At 30.6% G+C, this 26876-nt stretch overlaps 3 protein-coding genes and 1 pseudogene across 4 annotated transcripts in view; 1 reads left to right on the forward strand and 3 right to left on the reverse strand.

Annotated features, from left to right (window-relative positions):
- The window catches only part of LOC145183507 (uncharacterized), a 297046-nt gene that overhangs the window by 172756 nt on the left and 97414 nt on the right, over positions 1–26876 (forward strand). The gene's annotated exons all lie outside the window — the stretch shown is intronic.
- Positions 1–26876, reverse strand: part of LOC149893978 (NACHT, LRR and PYD domains-containing protein 14-like) — a 165682-nt gene that overhangs the window by 51175 nt on the left and 87631 nt on the right. The window lies entirely within an intron of this gene.
- On the reverse strand, positions 5506–7852 carry LOC149893979 (uncharacterized; annotated as a pseudogene). The gene is made up of 2 exons (XR_016449138.1): positions 7257–7852; positions 5506–7185 (listed from the first exon to the last, which is right to left on the reverse strand). The product of XR_016449138.1 is annotated as an uncharacterized LOC149893979 (transcript).
- On the reverse strand, positions 8478–9968 carry LOC149893980 (protein ZBED8L-like). Its single transcript, XM_090076591.1, has one exon. It carries the CDS (start codon positions 9644–9646, stop codon positions 9251–9253), a length of 396 nt encoding a protein of 131 aa, XP_089932717.1. The 5' UTR covers positions 9647–9968; the 3' UTR covers positions 8478–9250.

Below are 26876 nucleotides of genomic sequence, written 5' to 3' on the forward strand. Positions count from 1 at the left end.
GTGTAAAAAATAAGGCATATTATCATATGGGCTATCTTTAACAGCCTTAACAATACTTGCACCATTTTCACTAGCTATTAAATGACTTTTTTAAAGGTCATATTCTAAATTCAGCCATAAAATCATCAATTAATTCAGAAATATTTTCTGCTAAATGTCTCTCAGGAAATGGAGCTACTCTAAGTATAACAGTTCTCTGATTAAATTATTGTCTAAACAGTGACTTGCATGGCTCATGAGGCTTTTATTTGAACTACTGGTCCATATATCAGTAGTAAAGCTTATGAATTCAGCATTGTGTAATGTAAATTTCACCTTATTCATTATTGTTGAGTGAATTGACGGTTTTACTCTATTGGTACAAAACTTTATTATTTTTTTTGTTAAAGTTCATCTTACATTTAGGTTATAAAATAGAAAACCAGAAGTTTCAAGCTAGAACTGAAAAAAATGGAAGCTTTCAGTAAATTTAAGGAAGAATTTAATTAAATCAAAGTTCAGGGAAAAGTTTAGTCTTATTGTTGACTAGCCCAAAGTAGGTTTTGGTAATAGCAATGATGGAAGCACTTCAAGAAGAGCATTTCAGAACTCTGAGATTTTCTCCGAAATAACAGGGGTTAATATAGAAGTTATAAATAGAATGCACATTGTCCTTATTAAAATGTCATGTGGGTACCATATTGATACTGATCAATTTGAAGTTAACCGTATTGATACAGCTAAAATTATTGTTAATAAATATGGTTGGTATATAATGCCAGCCAGTGTTAACATAATTCTGATACTTGGTTGCTCCATTTCAAAGCAGTTTGATTTGCCGACTGCTCAATACTCTGAGGAAGCTCAGGAAAGCCTAAATAAGCAACTCCGAAATGCAAGGTTGCACCATACAGCAAAAGTATCAAGAATTAACACTATGAAAGATCAGATGCACTAACTTTTGATAAGATCAGATCCTAAAATCTCAAGCATTTTGTTTGTAAAACACAGGAGGATATCAAGGAAGAATTGTTTTGCCTCCAGAAGTACTGAATTTGTTATTAATTTAAATTGTAAAAAGATTTTAATACTCTAATTTGTTTATTTTTGTATTATAAAATGTTTTCGTGTGTGTGTGTGTGTGTGTGTGTGTGTGTGTTTGTGTGTGTGTGTGTTTGTTAAACACTCACAACGGGTTTTGTAACGTACTCACGCGCATTTAACGCGTATCCGAACGTTTGTGTATTGATACAATAATGTTATATTTTGGGTCAATGAAGCTAAATTTTTTTATTTTTTAAAAATAGAATTTACAAATTTTAAAGTCCACTAACGCGCTTTTTGACGCGTACGTGTGCCTGATACGGATAATTGGTGCACGTGAAAATAATTTGATGTTCCTAATTTGAATTCCTTTATCCCAAACACCCCTATTTTGATGCATAGTGTATGTTTATTTTACATGCATTTAATAGTTAGGTCATTTTTGCCGCTTTTAACTTAATCTGGGTCAGTGTACGCCGTGAAAAAATTTTCTTACTGTAAGCAAGGAATTTAAACTAATTATATTTAACACCTGTTTTTTCAGCGTCGCTTTCATGGGGAGGCAAGTTATCTGGATCTGATGATAGTGTTGGATTTTCATTCTCACGTTTGTTTCCTTCTTTGTTTTCAGAATCAACATCGCCAAGACTTTGTGATGGCAAAGCACTTAACTAGCTAGCTAGTATTTTCGAAATATTTTTCTCTTACCACGCCCGATTTTAATTTCAAAATTTGAAAACTACGACTAACATCATTTCAATAAACGGAAAAGGAAACAATTCTGAAAACACACAATGATGCATTATGATCGCTTTTGCTGTTTTTGGCTTACATTGCATTTTTTGAAAAACCAATCAGAGTCGAGCATTTCAAATAAAGGGTGAGATGGAGTTATTTTGTCAAACGGATGGCGTGAATTGTATGAAGAAAAATGTTAAATTTTGTTTAACTGCGAAAAGGCGAAGTGAAAATGTGATTATTGCGATATTATGGTTATTAATTTCGGTAATGTTTTTAGAATTATCAATTATTATTTAACAAAATTGACCCTTTTCACAGAATACCCGACAGAAATGTTAGACCTTTTGGACCAAATGGACCTTTTTCACAGAATACACGACAGAACCGTTCGGGAATTGTTATTTTAACGGGTAATCAGGTTTGGGTACCAAAAGTATCAATAACTTTCGGGTATCGATTATTTAAATTACCCGAAAGATTTTGTCGGGTTGGCTATGATAATATTCAATTACCTGGTTTTATCGGCGTTATCAAGTAATACCCGTTTGGGTAATCGGTGTGTGATAATATTATTTTTAGCTTTTAACGGTGTCCAATACCCGTTCGGGTCGGATCTTGCTCGGTTCCTATTGAGACCAGACATTTCCTTCGGTTTTAATATCATTATTTTGTTTGTCTTTATAAATTTTAAATAACTTAAGTCAAAAAATGACCAAAAGAATATATTAAAAAAAAAAAAAAAGAAAACATATAGGTGAGCACTGGCGGAAGTTCGAAAACATGTGGTGCGAACATGGGAAAAACGCCAGTGGCCGCCGTTTTTTCTTTTCGAGAGCTATAGTTCCCTTATTTATTATCGGAGGTCATTCGTTTCAAGGGCATCGTAAACAGCAATCTTCTCTCTATACGATCAAACTTCGAGATCGATAATGAATTAAAAAACGAGTGAGAAAAGAATTCTTATATGGGACTAGGTTGAAAAATCGGCGAACACTTGGTGTTTTACCCTATCAGTCAATAATGATATTAAACAAAATAATGAGACAGTAAAAACAAATAGTAGGCCAACAAAATGTAGAAAAGAAGGCCTTTTGCAAATGAGCCATATTAGTTAGACACAGTGAGCAGTAAATTTTTTCAAAGTATTTTTTTCAAGGTCATTTTAATTGCTATGGAAACGGCAAGTGTGAATTGATCAAAGTTACATGAAAAATGAAATCAGTTAACATAAATGATTGGGGTTGAAAACAACTCAAAGTTTTTCGAAACACAACACAAACCTAATATCTTCACAAAAATTTAACTACTTCATTTACAAAAAAAAAATTTTTTTAACAGCCTTCCTCCTTCGGGAATAAAAAATGTCCACCGTTCGAAGCTTTTAAAAAATCCGCTAAAATTTTGCTTTTCGATTTTCCGAGTTACAATTTTTTTTTTTTTTAACAACATTAAAAAAAACTTTCCGTTCTAAAAAATTCTCGAACCTCGTCTTAAAAACTCGAATATTTTTTTCTTAACTGTTACCATTGACAACAACAAAAAAAACAACCAAATTTTCTTACATTTCCATTATTATTACATTAAATAATTATCATTTTATTATATTTCCGTGATTTTTTTCAGTATTTAAAACACTTCTTTAAGTTTTAACAAACAACAAATATTCGCAACAAAAACTCCAAATAAAAATGAAAATCTTTCCATTTTTTCCACGTTTAAAGTTTTAAAAGAAAGTTGTTTTTTTTCCTTTTTAAATTACTTAATATTTCATTTCATAAATAATTCTTGAGTTCATTCAAAAATGAACGGAACTCTTGAATGGTTTCCATGACTTGGTTTCCATAAGTTAAGATAGTAAACTTTAGCGAAAGCGGTAGTGGACTTGAGTCCACAACCGCTTTCGCTAAAGCTTCTTACTTTAAACTCTTCGATGTTATAAAACTTTATTCCACGGTACTTGATCTCCAACCGCTTGAAGTTCGAACCACGGAGCCATTCACGAATGTCGTCGATGAAGTTCGTGTCTTTGTGAAGGTAAAGAATTAATTTTTCAGTGAGTCGAATCCACGGGAGGACAAAACCTTCGAACTCGTTCTTTGATACGAAAGTATCAAAGAACGAGTTCGAAGGTTTGGTACTTATCCGCAAAATTTTAATCTTATTCTTCGGTGTCCATCCATCAGGATGAAATAACGAGACACGACGAACGTTGGTCGAACAATAAGTGAGAAGTTTTTTCTCATCTTCAGATAAAATATATTAGCAATAATTTATTCAACTTGCATCCTGCGTTAAAAAATTTCTCCATGAAATATTTCTCATGTGAAACTTCATGAGCAGTTTTTCCATCGCGTATCCAAATCTCCCACTCTCGTTCTTCGATTAATCTTTTCTTGCCCTCTGTAATCGACGCCTGCGCTTCAAAGAAACATTCTTGTGATCATCATTATCTGAATAATAATAATAATAATAATAATAATAATAATAATAATAATAATAATAATAATAATAATAATAATAATAATAATAATAATAATAATAATAATAATAATAATAATAATAATAATAATAATAATAATAATAATAATAATAATAATAATAATAATAATAATAATAATAATAATAATAATAATAATAATAATAATATTAATAAAAATAATAATAATAACAATGATAATAATAATAATAATATAATAATAACATATTAATATTATTATTAATATTTATTTATTTGCAACAACAATTATTCAAGAAAACCAAATTGCAAAAATTTGAAAACACAATATCGTGTTTAATAAATATATTACGGATATTATTTTCTTTATAAAAAAGATCAAAACAGTTCAAATAGTCGTAAATCAATTCAAAAAATATTTTTTATTTATCAAATATTTATAAAACAAATAAGTAATATATGAAATACAAAAAAAAAATTTTTAATGAAACTTGTCGTAAGCCGTTTCTAAACTTTGGTTGCGCTTCAACCAATAGAAATACGAAAAACAAATACGCCAATCAGAAGCTTTACCAAAAAAAAAGCGCTCAATTAAAACAGCGCTCAACCTTATTTAAAAACCCCGTGAGATTTTTGATACAAAAATAATTTACTTTCAAACTGCGCTCACAGGGTTGTTTGAAAACTCAACCAGAGAAGGGTTTAGTTGTAATTGAAAACTCGAAAGTCGAATGCGGAACATTAGTTTGCAACAGTTCTCTAAGCTCTATTTGTCTTGGTACGCTTAAATTATTCTCAGTTTTCCTGAGAATATTTAGAGCAGCGATGGCCAGACTTTTTGGCACGAGAGCCGCTTTCAAATACTTGCGTGAACCGAAGAGCCGCATTAAATATTTCGTTAAGAAAATTTTTCTTCATTCTTTTTCTTAGGATATTTTGCCTCACAAAAAAATTAGAAACTGGTGGCAAAATAAGTGTTGTAAAATACTCCATAAAATTTAACTTAAATTTTTATGAATAGAAATAAATCTTTCTAAAGAACTTTTTCTAAAAAACTTTTTGTGTACAAGTTTTATGTTTACTACAAGTTTTTATGTCTAAATTTAAAAAAAAATTCTTTCAATGGCAAAAACTTTAAACACAGTGTTATAAAATGGGTTCTAACCTTGACTTTCTGACCCGAGAAAACCCTTTTGTGGAATGATAGCCCACATTATGGGGATCACTTGGATATAAGTATTAAAATCAGATTACAACGTCCTGGCAAGTTATTGACAGGGCCGTACCGAAGGACAAAGACGTGGGGGGGGGGGGGTGAAAATGAAAAAAACAAATTTTACCGACAAGAATTTTTTTTTTTTTTTTTTTTTAGAAGCCAAATTTCAGTTTTAACCGACATAAACCATAATTTTCGAGTTTTCCGTCAAAAACCGACAGAATATAGTACAAAATATAGGTTATTCCAATAAATATGAACTAGGGAAACAAAAAGACATATTCTGAGAGTTTATCGTGTGTCTAAAATGAAAATTATGCTTTAAAATAAATATTCTAATACAAGAAAAAATCATTCTAAAATGGCTTTTTTCACAAGCAATGTTTACTATTAAAGTCCACAAGGCAGCATTGCAACTTTTTACTGTATTCAGGATGATGGTTAGGTCGTTTGTACCTTTGCCAATGCACTTGAAAGTTGTGATGCATTGCCTCTGTAGTTTGTTCTGAGTAAAGTCCGAGAGCTCGGCCGTGTTTGTCAGTGAAATCTTTCACATGAAAAAATACAGCATGAACCTTAGGTGTCACAGAAACATTTTGCAGTGCCACATAAGCCACTCTGAAAGCTTCAATTTTTTGTACATAACTTTGATCAAGAACGCATCCAAAACAGGCAGACACTACTGCATTGAATTTTCGAAATATATCAACTAATGGTATTGCAGCATAGCATGAGTGTTTCTCGACAATAGATTGAAGAAGATCAATATTTTTTAGCAGCTTCCTGCACTCATTTCCTGCAAAATGCCCTCCATGATAAGGCTGTTGTTTAATGTGCAGTGAATCAGTCCAAAGAGTTCCTTGAGGGAAAACTTTTAGTAGGGCAGCAAAGAGATGATTGAAAATACCAATAAGGAGATGCAACTCCATTGGCGGTATGAAGTCCAAAACTAATGTGCCACCAGCAAGATCAAATACAGGAGAATGAACAACATTCATGTAATCACGAGCTCTTTTGATGTTTGATCCTGCTGCATTGAAAAGTGAGACATTCTGATCAAGAGATTGGAAAGTTCTTAATTTTCCTTGATTTAAAAGGTCCTTTGCACTTGACTCACACCAGGTGCAGGGGTGTGCACTTGAGTGTGCTTGGAGACCACAAATTATATTTGCCAGTTTTAGGTCACAGGACAAAACAAAATCTTGGGCTCTCATATTGATCAATTCGAAAATTTGAGACACATTTGAGTAGTTTTCTTGCAGGTCCTCAGAGACAGCAATAATAAGTTGCCGCTTAACTCCAGTGTCCTTGAAAAACTTGTTTGTGCAATTGAGTTTTGCTGGGGGAGTGTTAGGTTCACGATTTAATTCAATAATTCCAAGGCTTACTTTCAGGAATCCTCCCCCACCGTCAATTCCAACTTTCAGAATATGATTGTTTGATGTGCTTCTCATAGAAATGAGTTCATTTTTAAGCTCTTTGAAGTCCTTGCAATGAATGACAGTCCTTCCACATCCAGCATGATCTTTAATCAATGAACTCGTGAAATGGTGAGAAAGCTGCTTACTAACTGCATCAAATTTTACAGCATAGTTTTTCTCAACAATATGTTGTGAAGTTGACTGATTAATTGTAGCAGCTAGTCTCTTGATGCCATTGTTTGAAAGCCCTGTGTTTGCCTGAACTTGAACAAGTTCTTTTATACTAATTGATGGGTTTGGAGGAAATAGTTTTCTAGCTGATGAGGAACCTAAAATAAATGCAGATATTGTTTAATTTCGAAATTTCTAAAATATCTTTTCATGAAAGTTAAACTTTTACCTGGCATTATTGGAAGCATTCTTCCACCTTGTGGTTGACTCAATCGAACAGTGCCATGTGGAGAAGAATCCTTACTTGAAACAACAAGAGCAGCAACTCGTTCAGATGCAACAGGATCCTTGGTTGCAACAGCAACAAGGTTATTTCGCAAAGTGCCCTTTGTGCAATGATGAGGTAATCCTCTTCCAATAATTGAAAAACAGTCAGAGCATCGTTTTTGGACAGTTGAAGATGGAGTATTTTGTGCTGAGCTCTGCAAAAGCTGAGTTTTCTGTTGACCATTATTTCTCAGTTTTCCAACAGAACAAATCAAACAGTCACATTGTGTGTCACTAGTTTGAGGTCGAATTTTTAGTCTCAAAATTGTAAAGTGATGGGAGATTGATGTGTTCTCCAGAATCCTTTCTTCTTAAACAAGAACGACACTTTTCACAAATTCCAAGTGGAACTTTGTCATTACTAAAATCGATCCTCTCATTGAGTATTGTTAGGCATTTTTCTTTTAGGAAAGGTGTCAGTTCCCTCTGACATTTACTGAAGCAAAGAAAACAGACAGTTTTCCTGCAGTCTTGGTGGTTTTTTGCTGTATTCGGCATTTTTTTGTAAAATTAGACGTGCGCAGTTTTGCTCTCGTGAATAAAGTAAATAAATCATGCCTTTTCCCGAAATTTTTATTTTCCCGAAATTCAAAAACTGTCTTATTTTCACAGTTAAGAATAATTTTTATGAAAAGTTAAACAGAAAAACAGAAGAATAAAAAAATATTATATTTGTTTGGTAATAAAGGAAGCTTATCTTCTTGATATCTTTTAATTTTTCAACTTTTTTTTATGTTTTCATAAAACATAATGCTCTTTATGCTAAAGTATGTTTGTTTACTTGAATTTAAAATTATATCTTACTGTAAAAATGCAAAACAAGCTGTCATTTCGAATGTGAGTGTAATCAATAAATTCAGAAAATTTAAACATCAATAACTTGCCAGGACGTTGTAATCTGATTTTAATACTTATATCCAAGTGATCCCCATAGTGTGGGCTATCATTCCACAAAAGGGTTTTCTCGGGTCAGAAAGTCAAGGTTAGAACCCATTTTATAACAGTGTAAATGTAAGCTTGTTTAGAATTTCAAATTATCTTGAATGTTTCGAAAAACTCATTTCAATCAAGTTAAATAAAAATCTGATTCCCTTTTACTCTCACACAAGAAAAAGTAGTTATAGAAATGTTTTAAGAAGCATATTCACATCATAAGTTTTTAAAAAAGTAACAAAATTACAAGCAGTTATGAATTTTCCAATTAGGCACTAAGATTCTGAACTTTACTGGTAAGTCTCTTAAAATCTGGCTTCAAGCGTGTAGTTGCTGTTCTAAGTAATTCTGACAAATGCTCAGTGGTTAGATTTGCACAATACTCTGATTTGACAAATTTCATAGTGGAAAATAAAGATTCACATGTGTGTGTTGAACCAAAAATTTAAACAAATTTTATGCTAATCTTTTTCAGTAGGGGATACTTAACCTCAGACACTATCTTATCTACTTAACCTCAGACACTATATATCCGAAATTCCAATAAAGTTAGTGTTTTATGCAGCATCAGATTTTGATCATCTTGGAGATCTAATAGTTCTATTTCAAGTTGAGATACTTCTTTAACTATGTTTGATGGAATCGGACAACCATCACCAATAATATCAATTAAAAAAGGATTTATTATAAATCCTAAAGATGATTTAAGTGCATGCAAATCTTTAAACATTTTCTGTAAGTCTTCAAGTAAATTCTGTAATTTTTCCCTGTATGATTCAACCTTATGGTCATCATACTGAATTGAAGGATTAGAAATAATCATCTTCATTTGAGGAAAATGGTTAAAGGTTTTTAAAGAAAGATCTTTCTGAAAAAGGGTCATTTTATTGGAAAACTAAAAATAGTCTGAGCAAGATCAGATATAATATTTTCTTTTCCCTGAAGAGATAAATTCAGACTTTGTTAATGTTGCATTAAACCAGTCAAAAACAAAATATCTTGCAAAAAATCAAAAGTCTTTTTCTTTTCAATCAAAAGAGATTTAATTGGTTCTATTAATTCTACGAACTTATAAAAAGCATCACTACTTGAAAGCCACCGTACAGCGCAGTAAAATGATAGGTCATTTGGTTTGTCAGCAAGATCCAATTCATTAATAAAGTTTTTAAACTGTCTGTGATTTATAGCATTTGATCGAATGTAATTTACAACTTCTGTCACTGATTTTAGAACGATTGAAAAATTAAAATGTTTTGTTACTAAATGTTCTCGATGAATCAAATAATGAACTGGTATGAACTCTGGATACTTAGGATCACTTTTTAATAAACCAATAAGTCCAACATGTTTGCCAACCATTGCTGGTGATCCATCTGTAGCAACACTTACAAGTTTGTTGATAGGTGCATTAGCTTTAAGTAGAACTGTTTCAAGAGCTTCCTTTATATCAACTCCACGAGTTGTATCTTTTAGCTCAACCAAATCTAGTAATTCCTCTTTCACAATTACATCTGATGTTACATAGCTAACAAATACTGCCGTTTGAGATTTATCTTGAACATCTGTTGATTCATACAGAGCTAAACTGAATGCTTCACAGTTTTTTAAGTCATTCAACAATTGTTGCTCAATATCAGCACTAATTTCAGATATTCTTCTTTCAGTTGAATGTCGAGAAATCTGCGATTAACCTTTGGATTTTGCTATTTTTAAGATCTAAAACTATGAGCACATCTGAAACATTTTGCTTTACAAATTCCCCATCAGTGTAAGGATGATTTACTCTTGCAATGTTCCAAGCTATAACAAAACTTGCTTCAGTAGAAATAGTTGATTCTTTACTGAAAGATGAAGCATTTATTTGATTGTTAATTATCGTTTTAAGCAATTCGATTTTATTTTTCCTGTAATCTGAATTTAATGGACATTCCTTGGTAAAACTTGTATGTTTAGTTTCATAGTGGCGTTTAATATTCCCTGACTTGTTGTGAGCAAGTTCTTTATTACAAATTAAACATATCGCATTATTTTCTTTTTCAATAAATGCAAATTTTTCTGTCCAATCTTCATTAAAAATTCTTTTCTCGTCATCAATTTTTCTTTTCTTACTGCTGTTGCGAAGTGAATTATTGTTAGTATTTAATCCATATCAAAAAATAAGTTTTGCGATTAAGTTAATATGAAAAGAGTCGAAATGAAATTCCAAGAGCCGCATGCGTTTCACGAGCCACGTTTTGGCCATCCCTGATTTAGAGCATATCATGACAATTCTTAAATGTAAGAACGCTATTGAAGTTTTTATACTTTTTATATTAGTATAAAATCCGAAACAATGCGTAGAAATGAGGGATTAAATATATTTTCTGAAACAGGGATTTTCACGCTGCTGCTACAAAAGATCAAGAAATATCAAGAGACTTTTAGCTTTTTACAGCCACACCCCTAATGTTTCTACTTCAAGACCCAACATCGAGTAACAATCTGTTTAACAAAGCAATAACAAAAAGTCGCCGAATATTCTTTTTTTAAATTTCCAAAAAATGGAATTCAATTTTTTCCCTTACACCCCTCGCATGTTTAATATGAAAGATTTCTGAAAGTAACATAAAAACTTATATTTAATATGATTTTATCCATTTCACTTTTCTTAGAATAAAAAAATATAATTTCGTCAGGCTTTGAGGGCCGAAAAGTATCATGAGGGGGATTGTGTTGACGATAGAGTAGAAACCAATTAAGTAAAGAATTGAGTGTCTTGATATACAAATAAGGTTTAATTGAACGAGTCATTTATCGTAGGGTGCAAACTGTTTTAGTCCGCCACATTTATTGCGCTCTTACCAAGTTGCTTTGTTACCTGATCTTTCATTTCCTTTTGACTTTTTATAAGTTTTGATATAAACAACTCACAAAAATGTTAAAAACCATGCTGTCAATAATTCCAAAAAACAGCACCTACAAACTGAAAGTGCAAGAATAACAGCGATGAGCTTTCTTTAAGCGGTATAGTTTTTTTTATAGAAAAAAATTGCTTACAAGAGAATAAATAACAAGAGACCAGGCTTAAAAGAGAAGAAAGAGATACTACCTATCTTATCTATTTTAACGTAATGTCCTTTTTTAAAATGGTGCTTTCTGTAAGCAATCTTCAAAATCGAACATTTTTCGTAGCTAGTACATTATGAACTTAAAGCCAAGGTGAATGCAGCGATTAAATGTCAACAATTGATGTTTAACTTAAAGTGTCATTACGGTTGTAATAGCTCTTAATGCTTGCTTATAGCTGCGATTTTACTAACACAACTTGTTTTTATAACTTTATAAAGTCAATGTCAGCCGGTCAACATCAGCCAAACATCTTCTCAGAGCAAAAATTCATACTTAGCATTTGTTTTTGTTCAACAAAGCAAGATGAACTCAAAAATGCTGAGGATGATCAAAGGCTTGAAGTGCTGCAGTCAATTTAATGATACTCATGAATAAGTTTGTAACTTCATATATTCGCTTTCTTCCAATTTAAAAAATGCTTACAGAGTTGTTTGAAAACTCATCCAGAATGAGGGTTAGTTGTAATTGAAAACTCGAACGTGGATTGTGGAACGACAGTTTGCAATCTTTCTCTTCACTCAATTTGTCACGTACGGTACGCTTTATATATTCTCAGTTCTCCTGAGAATATTTAGAGCATCTCATGACAATTTTTGAAAGCAGGAGCGTGATTGAAGTATTTGTACTTTTTTTAATCGGAACTTTCAAACAAACAAAAAATAATTGTTTTTAATTTGGTTAAAATCGAGAAACATATGCTTTGTAATAAAAAAATTAATTTCTTACCTCTCTATCTAATGTCATAAGAGCGACCTTCTTAGTTAACAAGAGTTTGCTTCAGTTAACCAAAAACTCAAAATGAACAGAATGCAGATGAAACATTTTATTTTTAAGTGAAATTTTAAAGTGAGGCTTTTCATTTGTAAATTTAGATCAATATCACAAGAAAGTAATCAATCTGATTGAAGGAGACCACACATTGAATAAGGAAACTAAAATTACAATCAAAAGTTCTGCAGCCATCATTTTTTTCGAGTGTCTTTCGTTCTCTATATCTCTTAACTAGTACACTAATTGTTGAGTTAGCCACATCACAAAGCTCAGAAATTTGCTTTCAATGATCCTCTTCTCTACAGCGCGTATTAATAAACTTTTCATTTTTCGTGACGATTCCTTAGACTTTCCCATTGTTTTTTTAATTCAACTTAAGTTTAATATTATATCTAGTAGATTCATTCTAACATAAGTAAATTTTTCTTAATGAAATTTTGATTTTCTGAATGGACATGGAAGTGTTATTAATATTTTGCACGGTTACGTTTTCAATAGAATTTGAATTTCTACCTTCCATTACAAGTTATCATTCTTTTGAGTAAATTATACGATCACATTAAAGGAACAATTGTTAAAAATTTCATTTATCTTCATTGAAATGTCAAAAAGTAGTGACAAAAAAACATGAAAAATTTAGCTAATTATAAACTTTTGCACTCTACTGTAAAATCTTTATGGGTAAGAAAATGCTGGCCCACAGCTTCGTGTCTTAGGGGAGGATAGAATGTTTCAGTTTAATCAAGAACAGGGTTAGGAGGGTGCAACTTCCATTGAAAGAGGCTGCAATGTTCCTCTTCATTTTTAATTTTATCTGAGTTTTTAATTATACCAAAGTCCTCCAATAAATGGAAGGATTTATTCTTAAAGAATAGATGTTTCTAAGTTTATTTTCTTATTTTTAAATAAGAAAATAAACTTACAAATATCTATTCTTTAGATAACTCTTTAGATAACTCCGTAAAGCTTTTAAGGTAAGTAAGGGGTGGGTGGGGGAGGGGTGTATTAGAGAGTGAGAATTGTTTACACAAAAAAACTTACATAAAACTTGAATAAGAGGTTATATGGGTGTAACACCCTCTAGAGTTGATCTTTTGATATGGCCGAACAAAGTCGATCTTCGAAGGGTTGCAAAGTAAAACAGAAGTGTAAATGATTCTATTTTTCAAAATTCTGCCGATGGGCTTTTATCACATTGAAAACTAATTTTCACAAAGAATTTCAATGGATCTGTGAAAGCATAAAATCTACTCTTTTTAAGTCAAATTTAAGTTCAAATTTACAAGGAAAATGAATGTTTTTCAATATAAACATTTACAATTGTCTTACACACTTCGCTAACCTATTGATACCTAACAAATTGATAACTAATAACTATTTTCTAGATATTTAACAAACTAATAAAACTGACACTGAAAACAAAAACTCACAAAATAGAAAATATGTTAAAACTAAAGTTTAACATAAAAACGAGGCTGACAAATAAATCCATTTAAATAGATAACAAACGTAACTGATATCAACATCATTTACACTACAATTAGTAAAATACTGAATCTCTATAATATACTGAAAGTCATGAGAGTCATTTTCTTCATAAAACAGACCGAAAAAAACTCATGTCATAAAAATCTTCACTATTTCCTTTCAGCTGTTGAAACTTTCTTCAAAAGAATTTCTTACCGTGCTTTTATAGAAAAAAGAGCATTTTTAGCTAGAAATGCTCTGTGGTATTTTGTAAATGAAGAAGAAAAGTAGTCAAATTCATCAATTATTTTAAATTTGTGGCACGGGAACGAACCAAAGAAATGTTCTTGAAAATAAAGCAATCGCAATTTCAAAGCAATGATCACGTAAATTCTTCCCTAAACAAATTAAAATAAATAATTCTTACCATATATATGTACCTCACTAGCTTTTGGTACCAAATCTAAAAACAAAAAAGCACAATGTATGAAATTTTATTTTAGAAAAAACTTATTTAATTAGAAATGAAAACAAAAAAAGGAAGGGGAAATAAATTTAAATCGTTTATCCTGTGGCTCAGCCAAAGTTCAAAAAGTGAAATTTCTAAAACGATATATTTTGGCATAAGCAATCAATATTCCCTAGTGATAAGGAATAAACATTTTTTCCCCATGTTTTAATTATGTTATTGCCTTGTAACCATGTTGAAAAGTCAAAGTTCGTGTTTTTGTTACGGTAAAACACAAAAAAAATTGCAAAGAAAATACAAAACTTTACAAACGCCTTCTGCCTCTTAAATGCTTATATAAGTCTTTTTCCAAATAAAGATCAATAAGGAATAATACTATACATTACGCACATATCAATACTCATAATGAGGGGCCCACACTTTTTGGTCTTGTAATCTTGAAATGTCAAAATTGGTTTTTTTTTATGATAAAAAAAAAAAAAATGTTCTGGTTGAGTAATAAAAGTCAAATATTTATGTTAAACTTTTTATGGTCAAAAACAATAAAACTCCCCTCAAACTCTGCAAACTGTTTAAACGCTTACATTAATCGATTTTTAAAAACTGACTTTTTTTATTATTTTACTCTTTTTGACATATATTTATTAATCTTGAAGCAAAAAACAGATACCTTTCATTTTTAAAATGATATGCATATAAATATAATTAACAGATATATATGTTCAGTTCATGTATGAAAACTTTTTAAATGAGCATTTGTTGCACATGCTGGTCAATATATTTTTTTAAAAGTGTCTTATTACAAAATGATTTAATTTATCTTAAATATCTAGAGAATTGCTATTTTAAAGGAGGACAAACGACTTAAATCTTGTAAATTAACACTGAAAAATATTTCACTTAAGAGTAAAATAAATTTATACTCCCACTTTATACAACTTTATGTAAGGAGGTTAAATTATTTGATATACCTCAAAGTTAACTTTATAATATTCACTTAAACTTAATTTATTCAAAGGTGATGAGAAGACTTCTTAGTTAAGTTAAAATTATGTAGTAATACTTTACTGGAAACAATATAACATGTAAACGTATACATAAAAAATTTGAAACAAAAATATAACATTTAAAGCAAAATAAAAAAATATCAAAAAGATATTAACAACATAAGAACATCAAAATATACATTTTTTTTACATTATCTCTTTGGCAGAGTCATTGATTGCATGTTGCATATTCAACTTCTTTTACACTCTTAAATTAAAAGATTAAAAGAAATTCTTATTTCTATTTTCATGTTTTTAACTGTTAAATTATTTCAAAAGTTGTTCTTCTAAAAAACCTACTTAGAAGCATTTTTTAAAAGCAGGTTACAACTTGAAACTTGATAGTAAAAAGACACAAAAGTATTTTTAGTAACTTCAAATGAATAAGTTGAGATGATATCTGTTGTATTATTTCTAAGTTAACTTTAATTTCCTTGAATTTGCTTTTACATGGACAAACTATTTTTTAACATGTAATAACGAAGTTTTATTGAATTTTATATTTGAAAATACTTTAACATCATCATCTGTTTTGCAGAACTTAACAAATATTTAAGAAAAACTATCTTTTAAGCAATAACAAATGTTTTTACATCTGTTACAGCTCAAATCAAAATTTTTTTTGTATATGAAATCAAAAAAAAATAACCTTGTTAATTTAAAGGGAAAAACATAAACATAATTAATTTGGTGTGTAATACTAGTATAATATCTGTAATATAAACCTAATAACGGGTATTACATACCTTTATTCACATAATATAAGTAGAAGAGAGAAGAAAATAGTTATTATGTCATTATCTAAAAACTTCTCATAGTATTTCCATTTTTTCTTTGCTTTTTTTGTACAATTTTGTTTCAATTTTGTTCAATTGTTTGGTATAAATGAAACAAACAACAGGTGCTATTTTAAAATTGCTGCAATCTTTAGATTAAAAAAACTATTTAATTAGTTTGAAGAAAGATTATTTAGACATTAAATAACAAAGTTGCATAAAGAACTTAAAAGATTTTGAAAAAAAAATGAATTTATGATTTTATGTTAATGTTGAAAATCCACAGATAGTTTAAAATGGAATCCTAATACACAATTATTTTAATAAATAACTGAGAATATTTACCTGAGGTGGATTTTATATCAACTACTATTATTTCATATTTTGTATCAAGCTCTTAGACCACATTTTTATTTATTTATTCATCTTTTATTTAAAACTTAATCTTACACCATCCTTATTCTTTTAAGTAAATTTAAAAGACATTTATAAAAAAGTATTACAAGAAAAGTTATAACAATCAATGAGTGATTTAAGTTTGACAACCATTAAGTTTTTACAACCATTTTATATATAAAACAATATAAAAACTTTTACTAATGCTTGGTTTTTGTATTGTTATTATTATTATCAGATAAAATTCTATTTTATTTTAAGTGTTGAATTTTTTCTTGTATCAAAAATTTGTTTTATTGTTTGTTACATATTAATGATTGTTTTTTATAAAATTTATAAGAATATAAAACTTACTTTTTAAATTACTTGATAAAATGTGTAATAGTAATAGTAATAACAACAACAACAACAACAACAACAACAGCAACAACAACAATAACTTCAAAAATAATATTTATAATAATAACAATAATAAAAATTATAATAATAACAACGACAAAACTGACAATTTTTATATTTGCTCACCATAAAAGTAGAGAAGCATCAAGATAATATTACTGAACTTGTACAATTATCTCCCACCATAATTTCAATGGAATGAAAGTATGATGGTAGATCATTGCTGATTTTAAATGAGAAAATTGAAAAAAAATAAATAATAATATAGATGTGATAAGGGCAAACAGTTTTTTAAAATCATGATAGTCAGAAAAAAAACTGCATAAAAAATTTTTTTTTTTAACAATTCTTTAGACTTCATGACATTGACAAAAAAGGTAACAATTTCACAATGAGCTAATGTATCAAACTATTTTATTAAAAAAAAAATAACTTTAAACTAAACTTTTCATTTTAAAATTATTTCTGATTTTAACCTTTTTTGTCTTTTGTTTAAATCATAAACTGATAAAAAAGTATATAAAATTCTTTACATCAACAAACTGTATTCATTTAAGAAAATTTTATTTATATACATTTCATGAAAAACCAGTTGTGCTTCACTTAATTAGTTTTTACCTGCCAATTGTAAATTGTCAAAAAAAAAAACAAAAAAAAAACAAACTCATTTATTGGTTTAATTTAAAAAAACATTCACAATTAAATAACCAAGCTCCAGGAGTGATTTAATTCTTTAGAAGCCGAAATTGCTGGTTTGGGGATTTGATTTTTAACCAATGGAATTAATGGAAAAATGCATTTTAATCCATCATAGATGTCAATTTCTAATCTTTTTAACTTTGCTTGAGGTTTTAACAGGTGTTAAAAGTTGATATTAAAATCTTTATAAAGTTTTGTCAACTTTTTAACCATTAAAGATTTTTAATGAACACAATAAAACACATGATAGGAAAATATATTATCTTTTATATTATTTAAAAAAATCTAAAAGAATCACATGAGAAGAGAACTAAATGACTGTTTAAAAAAAAAGCTGAATAAATAAAAAACTGAATAAATAAAAAGTTGAAATTTTACTCAAATGATTACAGATTAAATAACTTTTAATAAAATTTGATTTAAAGTTTTTTTTAATGAATAAAAGATTTCAAAAATGAAATCATTTATCAACTTTGATCAGAAAGTAATATAAAAAGTAATCATGATAGTTAACCATGAAATGTATTAGAGGAATTATCAACAATATTATATTTAAAAAAAAAAACAATAAAAATAATAAAACACTATCTAAATAAATCAATAAAAGATAATAAATAATAAACAAAAGAATACTAAAAAATGATAAACAAAAATAGTCTTCTACTGAAATAGAATTAAATATGAAGAATGTAAAATATGAATGTAAAAAGGAAGTTTTGCTGATTAAAAATATTTAAACAAATAAGCAAATTAAAGTTTAAAAAAAAAAAAAAAAATCAAGTTCATAAATTTAAGAGAAGGTGCAAAATCAGCACAAAATCATTTCAACTGAAATCTAAAACTAAATATTTATTTTATTTCAAAAAATTTTTTTTTTCAAAATATAAATAGTAATAATATGTAAATTGAACCAGAAAGAAAAAGTACAAAAATGTCTGTTTTACAGTTTCATCAAAAGAATTGATGATGACTGTTTGCCAATATAATTTCAACTGTGGCTTTGTTAAATTTGTGTAAAAATAAAATTTTGTATTATTCTTAAAATTTATGATATAAATTATATTTTTACTTTAATAACAATAAAAATAATAATAATAATAACAATAATAATAGTTATAACAATAATGATAATAATAATGATAATAATAATGATGATAATAATAATAACAATAATAATAATAATAATAATAAGAAGAATAATAATAGTAATAACAATAATAATAACAATAATAATAATAACAACAATAATAGTAATCACAATAATGATAATAATAATGATAATAATAATAATAATAATAATAATAATAATAATAATAATAATAATAATAATAATAATAATAATAATAATAATAATAATAATAATAATAATAATAATAATAATAATAATAATAATAATAATAATAATAATAATAATAATAACAATAATGATAATAATAATAATAATGATAATAATAATGATAATAACAACAATAGTAAAGGTAAATAATATAGGTTCAATTTCAAATCCTTAGGAAAAAGATTTTTAAAAAATGGTGAATATTAGGGTTTTTTGTTGGATTTTTTAAAACTTTGACAGCACTTTCCGTTGATTTTCAGGTCTATGTTGTTATATTTCTCTGAATCAGCAAAAAATCAGAAACTGCAGTAGCGCCTAAAAACTTTAGACAGCTAATAACTTACTAGATTTGGCTTCGGAAGGAGGCTTCATGGGGCTCTTAGCGTCATATCCAATTGATTTATCTAACAAATATATTTGTTAAAAGTGAAATTTAACGCCTTCAAATTTTTACTACAACTTTACTTAGGTATTAAAAAAGATTGAAATATTTTTGTGAACACAGTTATAGTTCAGTTAAAAACTCTCAGCGTAAACCTTTAAACCTAATGAAAACAAAAGAAAGGCTTTAACACGTTGACGAAGTTTTGTTGACAAAAATCAGCACGATAAGCAACATAAAAAATATAACGATCATAAATCTAAAAACTTTCATTTACATCAAATAATATTTTTCGAAAATTAATCAAAGTTTCATAAAATCAAAAACTCAAAATAACAATTTTCAGCAAATAAATTCAACTTTTGCATATTAACTACGCTACAGTTAATATGCAAAAGTTATATATTTAAAATGACATTCAAAATCGCGCCTCAAGCACATTTGAATATTTTTCATCTTTCTCTAAAATGCCTGATTCGTGATAAGCAAACGTGAAAGCAAACGAACGCGATAAAAGAAGGTTGGGCGAGAACTAAAATGTTACAATGCAACTTTCTATTTATTGATAACAACTCCATGGAATTTGATTGGTTGAACACAGCCCACAATGCAACTTTCAAAATTTACAACCAAATGTAAAACGTTAAAAACATTTCATAAATGGCATGTGACTTGACAAATGATATGACAAATATCAGTTGCGACACAATGTTTTACTATTGTTACCGTATCTAAATCTTTGTCTTAATTCAAATTTAATTTGAATTGTCAAAAAACGCTCTTTTTTCCTGTTTTCCAAACTTCCGTAAAAGTGTTTAACGATATATAAGATGAAAGCCTCATTTTTTTAAAACGAACATCAAATCTTGTTTTAATATCATCGCTCATCTGACGGAACGTCTAGAATGGTTACAAAACGAATTTTGGTTGAGAAAGTTTTTCTGTTACTGACACGTGCTATTTTCAGCTTTTTTTTATCAAGTTTGGTGTAAATATCTACATTCAATATTCAAATTAAAGATGACAATAAGTAATAAAGAAAATTTAAAACGTAAGTTATTTAAATATAATTTTTATGAACCTAAAAGGTTAAAGGGGCGGTAAAAGGAAAAGATTAAAATTCCATATTGAAAAAAACAATTTCATTAGAAGCAGTTTTTTATTACATTATTCTAAATTGGAGTAAAGTAAAGAGTAACCTTGGAGAGCTCCTCTTTCTTTCTCAATTAGTTATGATGTATGTGCTGATCCACAATGCGATTCCGTTTATCGGTGCTCTTTTTTTAAATTAAGAAAAAACCTTTATACTTTTTTTTTTGACACTTAAAATAAATTTTTTAGAGTGGAAGTATTGCTCAATTCTAAACTAATTATTAATTATTAACATATTTTCAAACTTTGAAACGTACATCAAAGCTTTTGATGCACATTTTGATAATAATGTTGTTGGTTAATATTTTTGATATTTTAATTTTTACCCATAATGCTTTTTATTGTTTCAAGTAACATTTGTATGTTTGATTTAAATGTTTTATTGTGTTAAGTAAAAAACTCCAACATAATGTTGACATGAAGCTTTTTTTTAATAGAGAAGTTTAAATTAATGCTGATGTAAACGAAGCCTACTCATCACTGTTGAACAAATTTATAAATGACAGTGAAATTGAAATCAAGTGAACTTTATAAAACTAATGGAATGGACAACGAAAATTTTGTGCATTCCAGTAAATTTACAAGTTTTAAATATACAAATACTTACGTAATACCAGTTCAAAAAGAGTTTTTGTGTTTCTTTGCGTCTTACAAATTATTTATATGCGCATACACTTACGGGGGGCGGCATATTGTATCATTCTAGATTGGGAAAGTTGTCACATTATTCGGAGATTGGGAAAGTTGTTACACATAATTCATTTTTTAGAAAGTTCGTGCCTCAACATCTGAGTTCACTTTGTGTTAAAACATGAGATCAGATATAACAGATGATGAGATTATCATTCTAAAAAATTTTTTATTTTTACAATTTTAACAAAAAAACTCCTGTTTGTATAAAGGTGCTTCCCTCTATTTTTATAAATCCTTTTTTTTTCTTCTTAAAACTATTTTAGTGCTTCCCCAACTAAGATTTTTTGTTTTTTCGTAGCGGTGTAAATCCAACTTTAATTTGTTATTACTTTATGCATAACTATCTTGTAAGAATAAAATAAATTCCAACATTGAAACGTGTTTAAAATTAATGATTAAAGTAAAGCACACGAAAAACATCATTTAAATATTTCCGATATGCGCTGTATCTCTTTCGCAAAACAATTTCAAATTACAATAAATTATTACTAAAGTAAACTGTAATCAACGGGTTAACTTTTTCTGATCCGAGTAACAAAGGAAGGTTTTGTCCGAAGGAAACGGCCTCTTCTGTTGACTAGCTCTCTTATCAACTGCAAGTTCTACCCTCCGAGGTAGGCTGATGTAGGCCAATTTTAAAAAATACCGGCTGAGATAGAGCTTGTAATGGTTCAGCATAGAGCACTCAGCCAGCCATTTAGGCAATCAGAGGTAGGACTAGAGGTTAGGGGCTGATACCTGCGCATTTGCAAACCATATGCTCGTGTTCAGTAAACCATATGTGTCAACAAGACAGTGCAGTGGATACTCGGCGCGAACAGCGATCAGCGAGCGACAGGGTGTCTCTCAAATAGATGTCTCTCAAGTAGCGGATCCAATGAAGCAACCATCTTCAAACTTAGCTAAAGCCTCTAGCACAATGAACACGTTAAGATCGACAGACAAGGTTACAGACGCTGTACGAGCTATGTTTATGGTTATACCGTTACCGATATTTCTATTTTAAGTCTGAACCATGGAGGTGTTGACCAAGGAACTGACGTCTAAAAACACACCAATCATTAAAGGATATGACTTAGGCGGATTGCTCATTGGTAACCTTAATTGTTTCGAGAGAAACTATGCGATTCGTACCGGAAAGACATCAGCAAGCTTCTTCATACATCATGTGTGGGAGTAAACCGTTTGAGTATAAAAAGTTGTTCCTCCTCTCTATGGCTAGGTCAACTCTCACAGGGTTGAGACTTGGCTGAGTCTTCTCTGAATGGTGTGCGAAAATTAACAGAGCTGGGGCAGGCGATAACAACATATTTTAAACAAAACGATATTAACATCCTCTTCTGACGAATAATGCTAGAGCAAAGCGACTTTCAAATGCTACAGCAAAACGACTTTGTGCGCCAAGAGCAATTTCCGTCGACAGCGAGGCGGAGGAGACGGTCTTAAACTGGAGAGCGATGTTATTGAGACTGTAGTTTACAGCTGCCCCTATGTCAGTCGAGATGATGACCTGACTACTATAAAAAGCGGGTTCTGGCTCATTGATACTTTTCTATACTTAAGGGTTCTGGCTCATTTTCATTTTTGCGCATTTTCATAATGAGATGACATTATGAAAAAAGGTTGTGAATGTCTTAGTTAATTTATTCTTTGTTTTGGTTGTTCTTCAAGTATGGAAAAAGATGTTTATATTTTTCTCTTCGTGTTTCTCTTATTATTTAAGCAGCAGAAGCACACACTCTATATTTATCCTTTTGAAAACCTTTACGCAATGCTTTAATCTTTAGTTTATTTTTTTTCTCCTCCTCATCCTCGCTTTCATCATCTTCGATGTAAATGGTGAAGTTGTTTGCTCTCGTTTCATAGCCTTCATCACGCAGATCTTCTAACAATTTATTATATAAAAAATCATTGTATTCATTTTGTTCTTCAATACTCATCGCATTGTAATCTAAATATACAGGATCATTCATCGCAGATTCATTGTAAGGCAAATCTTCAGGATCAACATCTTCAGGATCATCATCTTCAGATTCTTCTGAACTATCATCTTCTGAGCTAGACCAACTAAATATATTAGCTTCGTCTAAAACATTAACATCATCTTCGCTTTCATAATCTTTTAACCATTCATTTTGTTTTGACATACTCATTGTTATTTTTTATATAATAAGAAATTTATTTAAGTCATTTCAAAAAAATTTTTTTCATCTGTGCATTAGATCCTTTGGATCAATGGAATTTCAATTGTGAAATTCTTCGATTTTTTAAGCGTAATAATAGACTTGTCCGAGAAGAAGGTAAAAGCTTCCGGATTGACCGACTTGAGCATCACCAGAGTTGAGCGTGACAACGAGTCTTCTACCAGCTGCGACAGTAGGCATAGAATCTGCTTCTCCGAAATTTCTGTAAAAAGAAATGGTTGTGGTCGATCCGATGGAGGTGTTGGATTGATATAATAACCCAGTCGATTTGTTGTTGAATGAAGTCACATTTGATCCGTTCCATGAGGATAAGTAAAAATCTTCCAGTCCAGAGGAGGAAAAGAAGCATGTGCTGTCACCGTCATATCCTGGAAAATACGTGTAATTGTTGGTGTTGTACGGTGTCCAAGGAGTGAGAACAGTGCCGTTACCTGGAGGTAAATTCCCATCGTACATTCGGACTCTAGATTCCCACCAGTTTCCAGAGGCGCCAATGATGTGCATCCTGATGTATTTCAACGACACACCATTTCCTTTTCCGTTGGTGTTCATCAAAACGTATTCGCTGCCGTAAGTGGTACTCAAATATCGAAACGTTCTGCAGTACAGTTTGTAAAGAGGAATGCTAGCAGGAATAGAAGCAAGAGTGGAAATGAACGGTTGAATCCAGTAAGTGATGGTAGTAGCATTTCTGTTCACCAGTTGAATGGAGATGTCGTTTCTGAAAGGCATGTCCAACGTGAAATATCCTCCCAAGGAAGTGGTGTTAAACATGTTGCATCCCTGCAAAGAGTTGGCGTAAAAAGCTCCTCCCAATGGTGAAAAAAGCAAATCGGTAGCAAGTCCTGTTTGATCCACTCCGGTTCCTTCCGTGGTTTCTGCTTAATTCCCCACATTGATTTCTCCGTCAGTGAAGATTCGAATAAAAACTAGTCCAGGGACGTTTGTTTCAGATGTGCTGTATAAAGCCAGCCACAGTCTTCTCAGTACACCGGATTTTCCAGAAAACGCAAACACAGGAGAAGTGGTTAATGCTGCAACCGTCTGAGACTTTAATCCCAAACTGGTAAAACTGGATCCTGGAACGACACTGGTCAAACTCGACTTTTGCAACAGCAAGTCCACATAATTTTTTGTCGCTCCATCTTGTGTGTTGGTTGGATCAAGCACGTTGATTAATTTATGCGAATTCAAATCCAAGTCCGCAGTCCCCACAGTCGTTCCACCCGAAGCATGCGTGTCTACATAATTTTTCGTAGCTGAATCTGAGGCTGATGTAGGTTCAGATAAATTAGTCAATTTGTGCGACGTCATGTTGATGTCGGTGTATGAAATAGTGTTGTAAGAGACTTTGGTATCTACATACCCTTTTGTTGCAGCGTCTTTTAAAGCGGTAGGATCAGTTACATTGATCAGTTTGTGTGAGTTCATGTCGATGATTCCAGTGATGGTGCTGGATCCGTCAGTTTTAACACACAGGCTCGAACTCACATCGACATAATTTTTTGTGGCGGCGTCATGTAAATTGGTCGGTTCGTTCAAATTGATTGCCTTGTGAAAGTTCAAATCCAAATCTGCAGTTCCAACTACAGTTCCAGTACCACCTGAAGCATGCGTGTCCACGTAATATTTTGTGGCGGCGTCGTGTGCGTTGGTAGGTTCACCCAAGTTGATGATTTTATGAGAGTTGTAATCCAAATCTGCAGTGATGGTGCTCGATCCGTCCGTTTTAATATAAACGTTGCTGGTTGAGTCTGATGCAAGATTATCAAAATAAACACTGAATTCGCTTCTGTTGAATTGGTCAATCATTTTTTAATAAGGTAAAATTTTTTTTAAATCCTTCAGATCACCAAAGGGTGTTGACAACGTCTTGAAAGCTGTCTCCCTCTTCGCATTTTTTCAAGACGTAAAGACACAAGTGTCCACAATAAGACGTGTTTCCAAATTGAACCCTTTCACTGTTGTAAAAGACAGGACTTTTCAAATAGTCAACGAGCTCGACGAGAGGGGGTTGAGCGTAAGAGTCAAAGCTGAATTTTTTATCACCGTCTTTGAACCAACACACCCAATGAAACCCATCTGTGCTTGAATCCCCCGTGTTGACAATTCCACATTCTTTTTTTCTATGCTTTTTTGGCAACGCGTCTCTGACAAAAACTCCTCGAAAGTTTTTTATTTTTAGTTTTTTTGCTGCTTCCATCAACTGAATAGTGGATAAAGCCTCGTTTGGTAAAACAATTCCCTCCACATTTATTTTTTTTTTCTCATTTTTTTTATTTTGTTATTTTTTAAATCCTTCATTTTTGTTACTCGCCTTTATCACTTACCTTTTTTAATTTGTAGTGACCATAAGCCAACGTGTGTATTCCATCTTCCAAAATGACTCTTTTGTCATCGTTAGAGCTGAGTGCGACTTTGTTAATTCCTTCGGTGTAGACATCGTGATGATGAGATCGTATGACATTCATGGTTGCATGTTTTTCTTTCTTTTTCATTAAGCATTCTTTATAATCTTGATGAGTGATGTGCTTTTCAACTACACATTTCTGAATTCCTTTGCATTTTTTGTGTTCTTTTTTTTCATTAAAGACCTCATAAGAGTAGAGCTTAGGACGAAGCCCAACAAACTCTTTAATTTGCTTACCACCTGTTTCATCCTTAAACTTACCGATAACCTTTTTATTTTTAAACCCAACGTCAAATGCAAAGTTTTGAATGGCAGGATGATCTTTAGGAAAGTCGCTCGTGTCAAACTTGCTTTCAACGTCATCAGCAATGTCTTTGTAAAAGTCTTCCGTTTCTATTTCATAAAAGAGCGAGTCAGTATCAGTCATGAGTAATTTCAGCTTATCCCCGTATTTAGGTTTCATGTAGTCGTAGTGATGTTTATACATGAGGGTTTTGCTGATGTCTAGGATGCTCATTCCCAAGAAAACAGGTTTGTCGTAAAAAACAAATGTCTTTTCCATGTGAACCGCGATTAAGTTTTCATCAAAAATGGTGTTTCGTTTATATTTAATTTTTTTAGATAATTTTATAGCTTCTTTTCTCGTGGTAATGAGTCTAACATCAACGCGTTTTAGAATATTCTCCATGGTTTTCCCAAAGACAGAGTTGTTCATGAGTTTGAAAAATTCTTTATCAGATTCGTTTGTAGCTTCTTTTCTCTTATCGGTGTTGAGATCAATGTACTTTTTCATGAAAGGTTCTTCTTCAAAGGTGATACCTCGATGAATTTTAGTAGTGATCAACCCCATTCGTTCATAGAGTTTTAGGTTTTCATGGTGAATGACATATTTTTCTTTGTTGTTTAAATTGGGAACTAACTTTTCCACTTTTCCAACGAGCATTCTTTCAGGAGCTAAAGGGTAATCATTGTGTAAATCGTGAAGACTTTGAGGATAATCTAAATCGACTTCGAGAATGCAAGGCATAGATTTCCAATTTAAAAGTTCATCCTCAGTCATCCATCTAAATCCTCTAACTGGAAGAGGTTTGCTCATAGCATATCCATAAAGATTATTGGCGTCTAAATATTGAAGGAATTTCGAAGGTTCTGAAGGTTTATAATCATCACTCATGTATTTGTTGTTAGCAGTTCCATATCGATTGGAGATCATGCAGGTTCCACCGCGTGTTCCTTTTCGAATCATGTTGAGCATATCAATATCGGTTATAAGCTCTATTA

Source organism: Hydra viridissima, unplaced genomic scaffold (genome assembly GCF_058129835.1).
Source record: "Hydra viridissima isolate aposymbiotic clone 2 unplaced genomic scaffold, HvirCarnegie_v1 scaffold_1, whole genome shotgun sequence".
In the NCBI taxonomy this organism is placed as follows: domain Eukaryota; kingdom Metazoa; phylum Cnidaria; class Hydrozoa; order Anthoathecata; family Hydridae; genus Hydra; species Hydra viridissima.

What these genes read in the sequence shown, in the direction of transcription:
- LOC149893980 (XM_090076591.1), bottom strand. Translation starts at nt 9,646, where the DNA reads ATGGTTGGCAAACATGTTGGACTTATTGGTTTATTAAAAAGTGATCCT.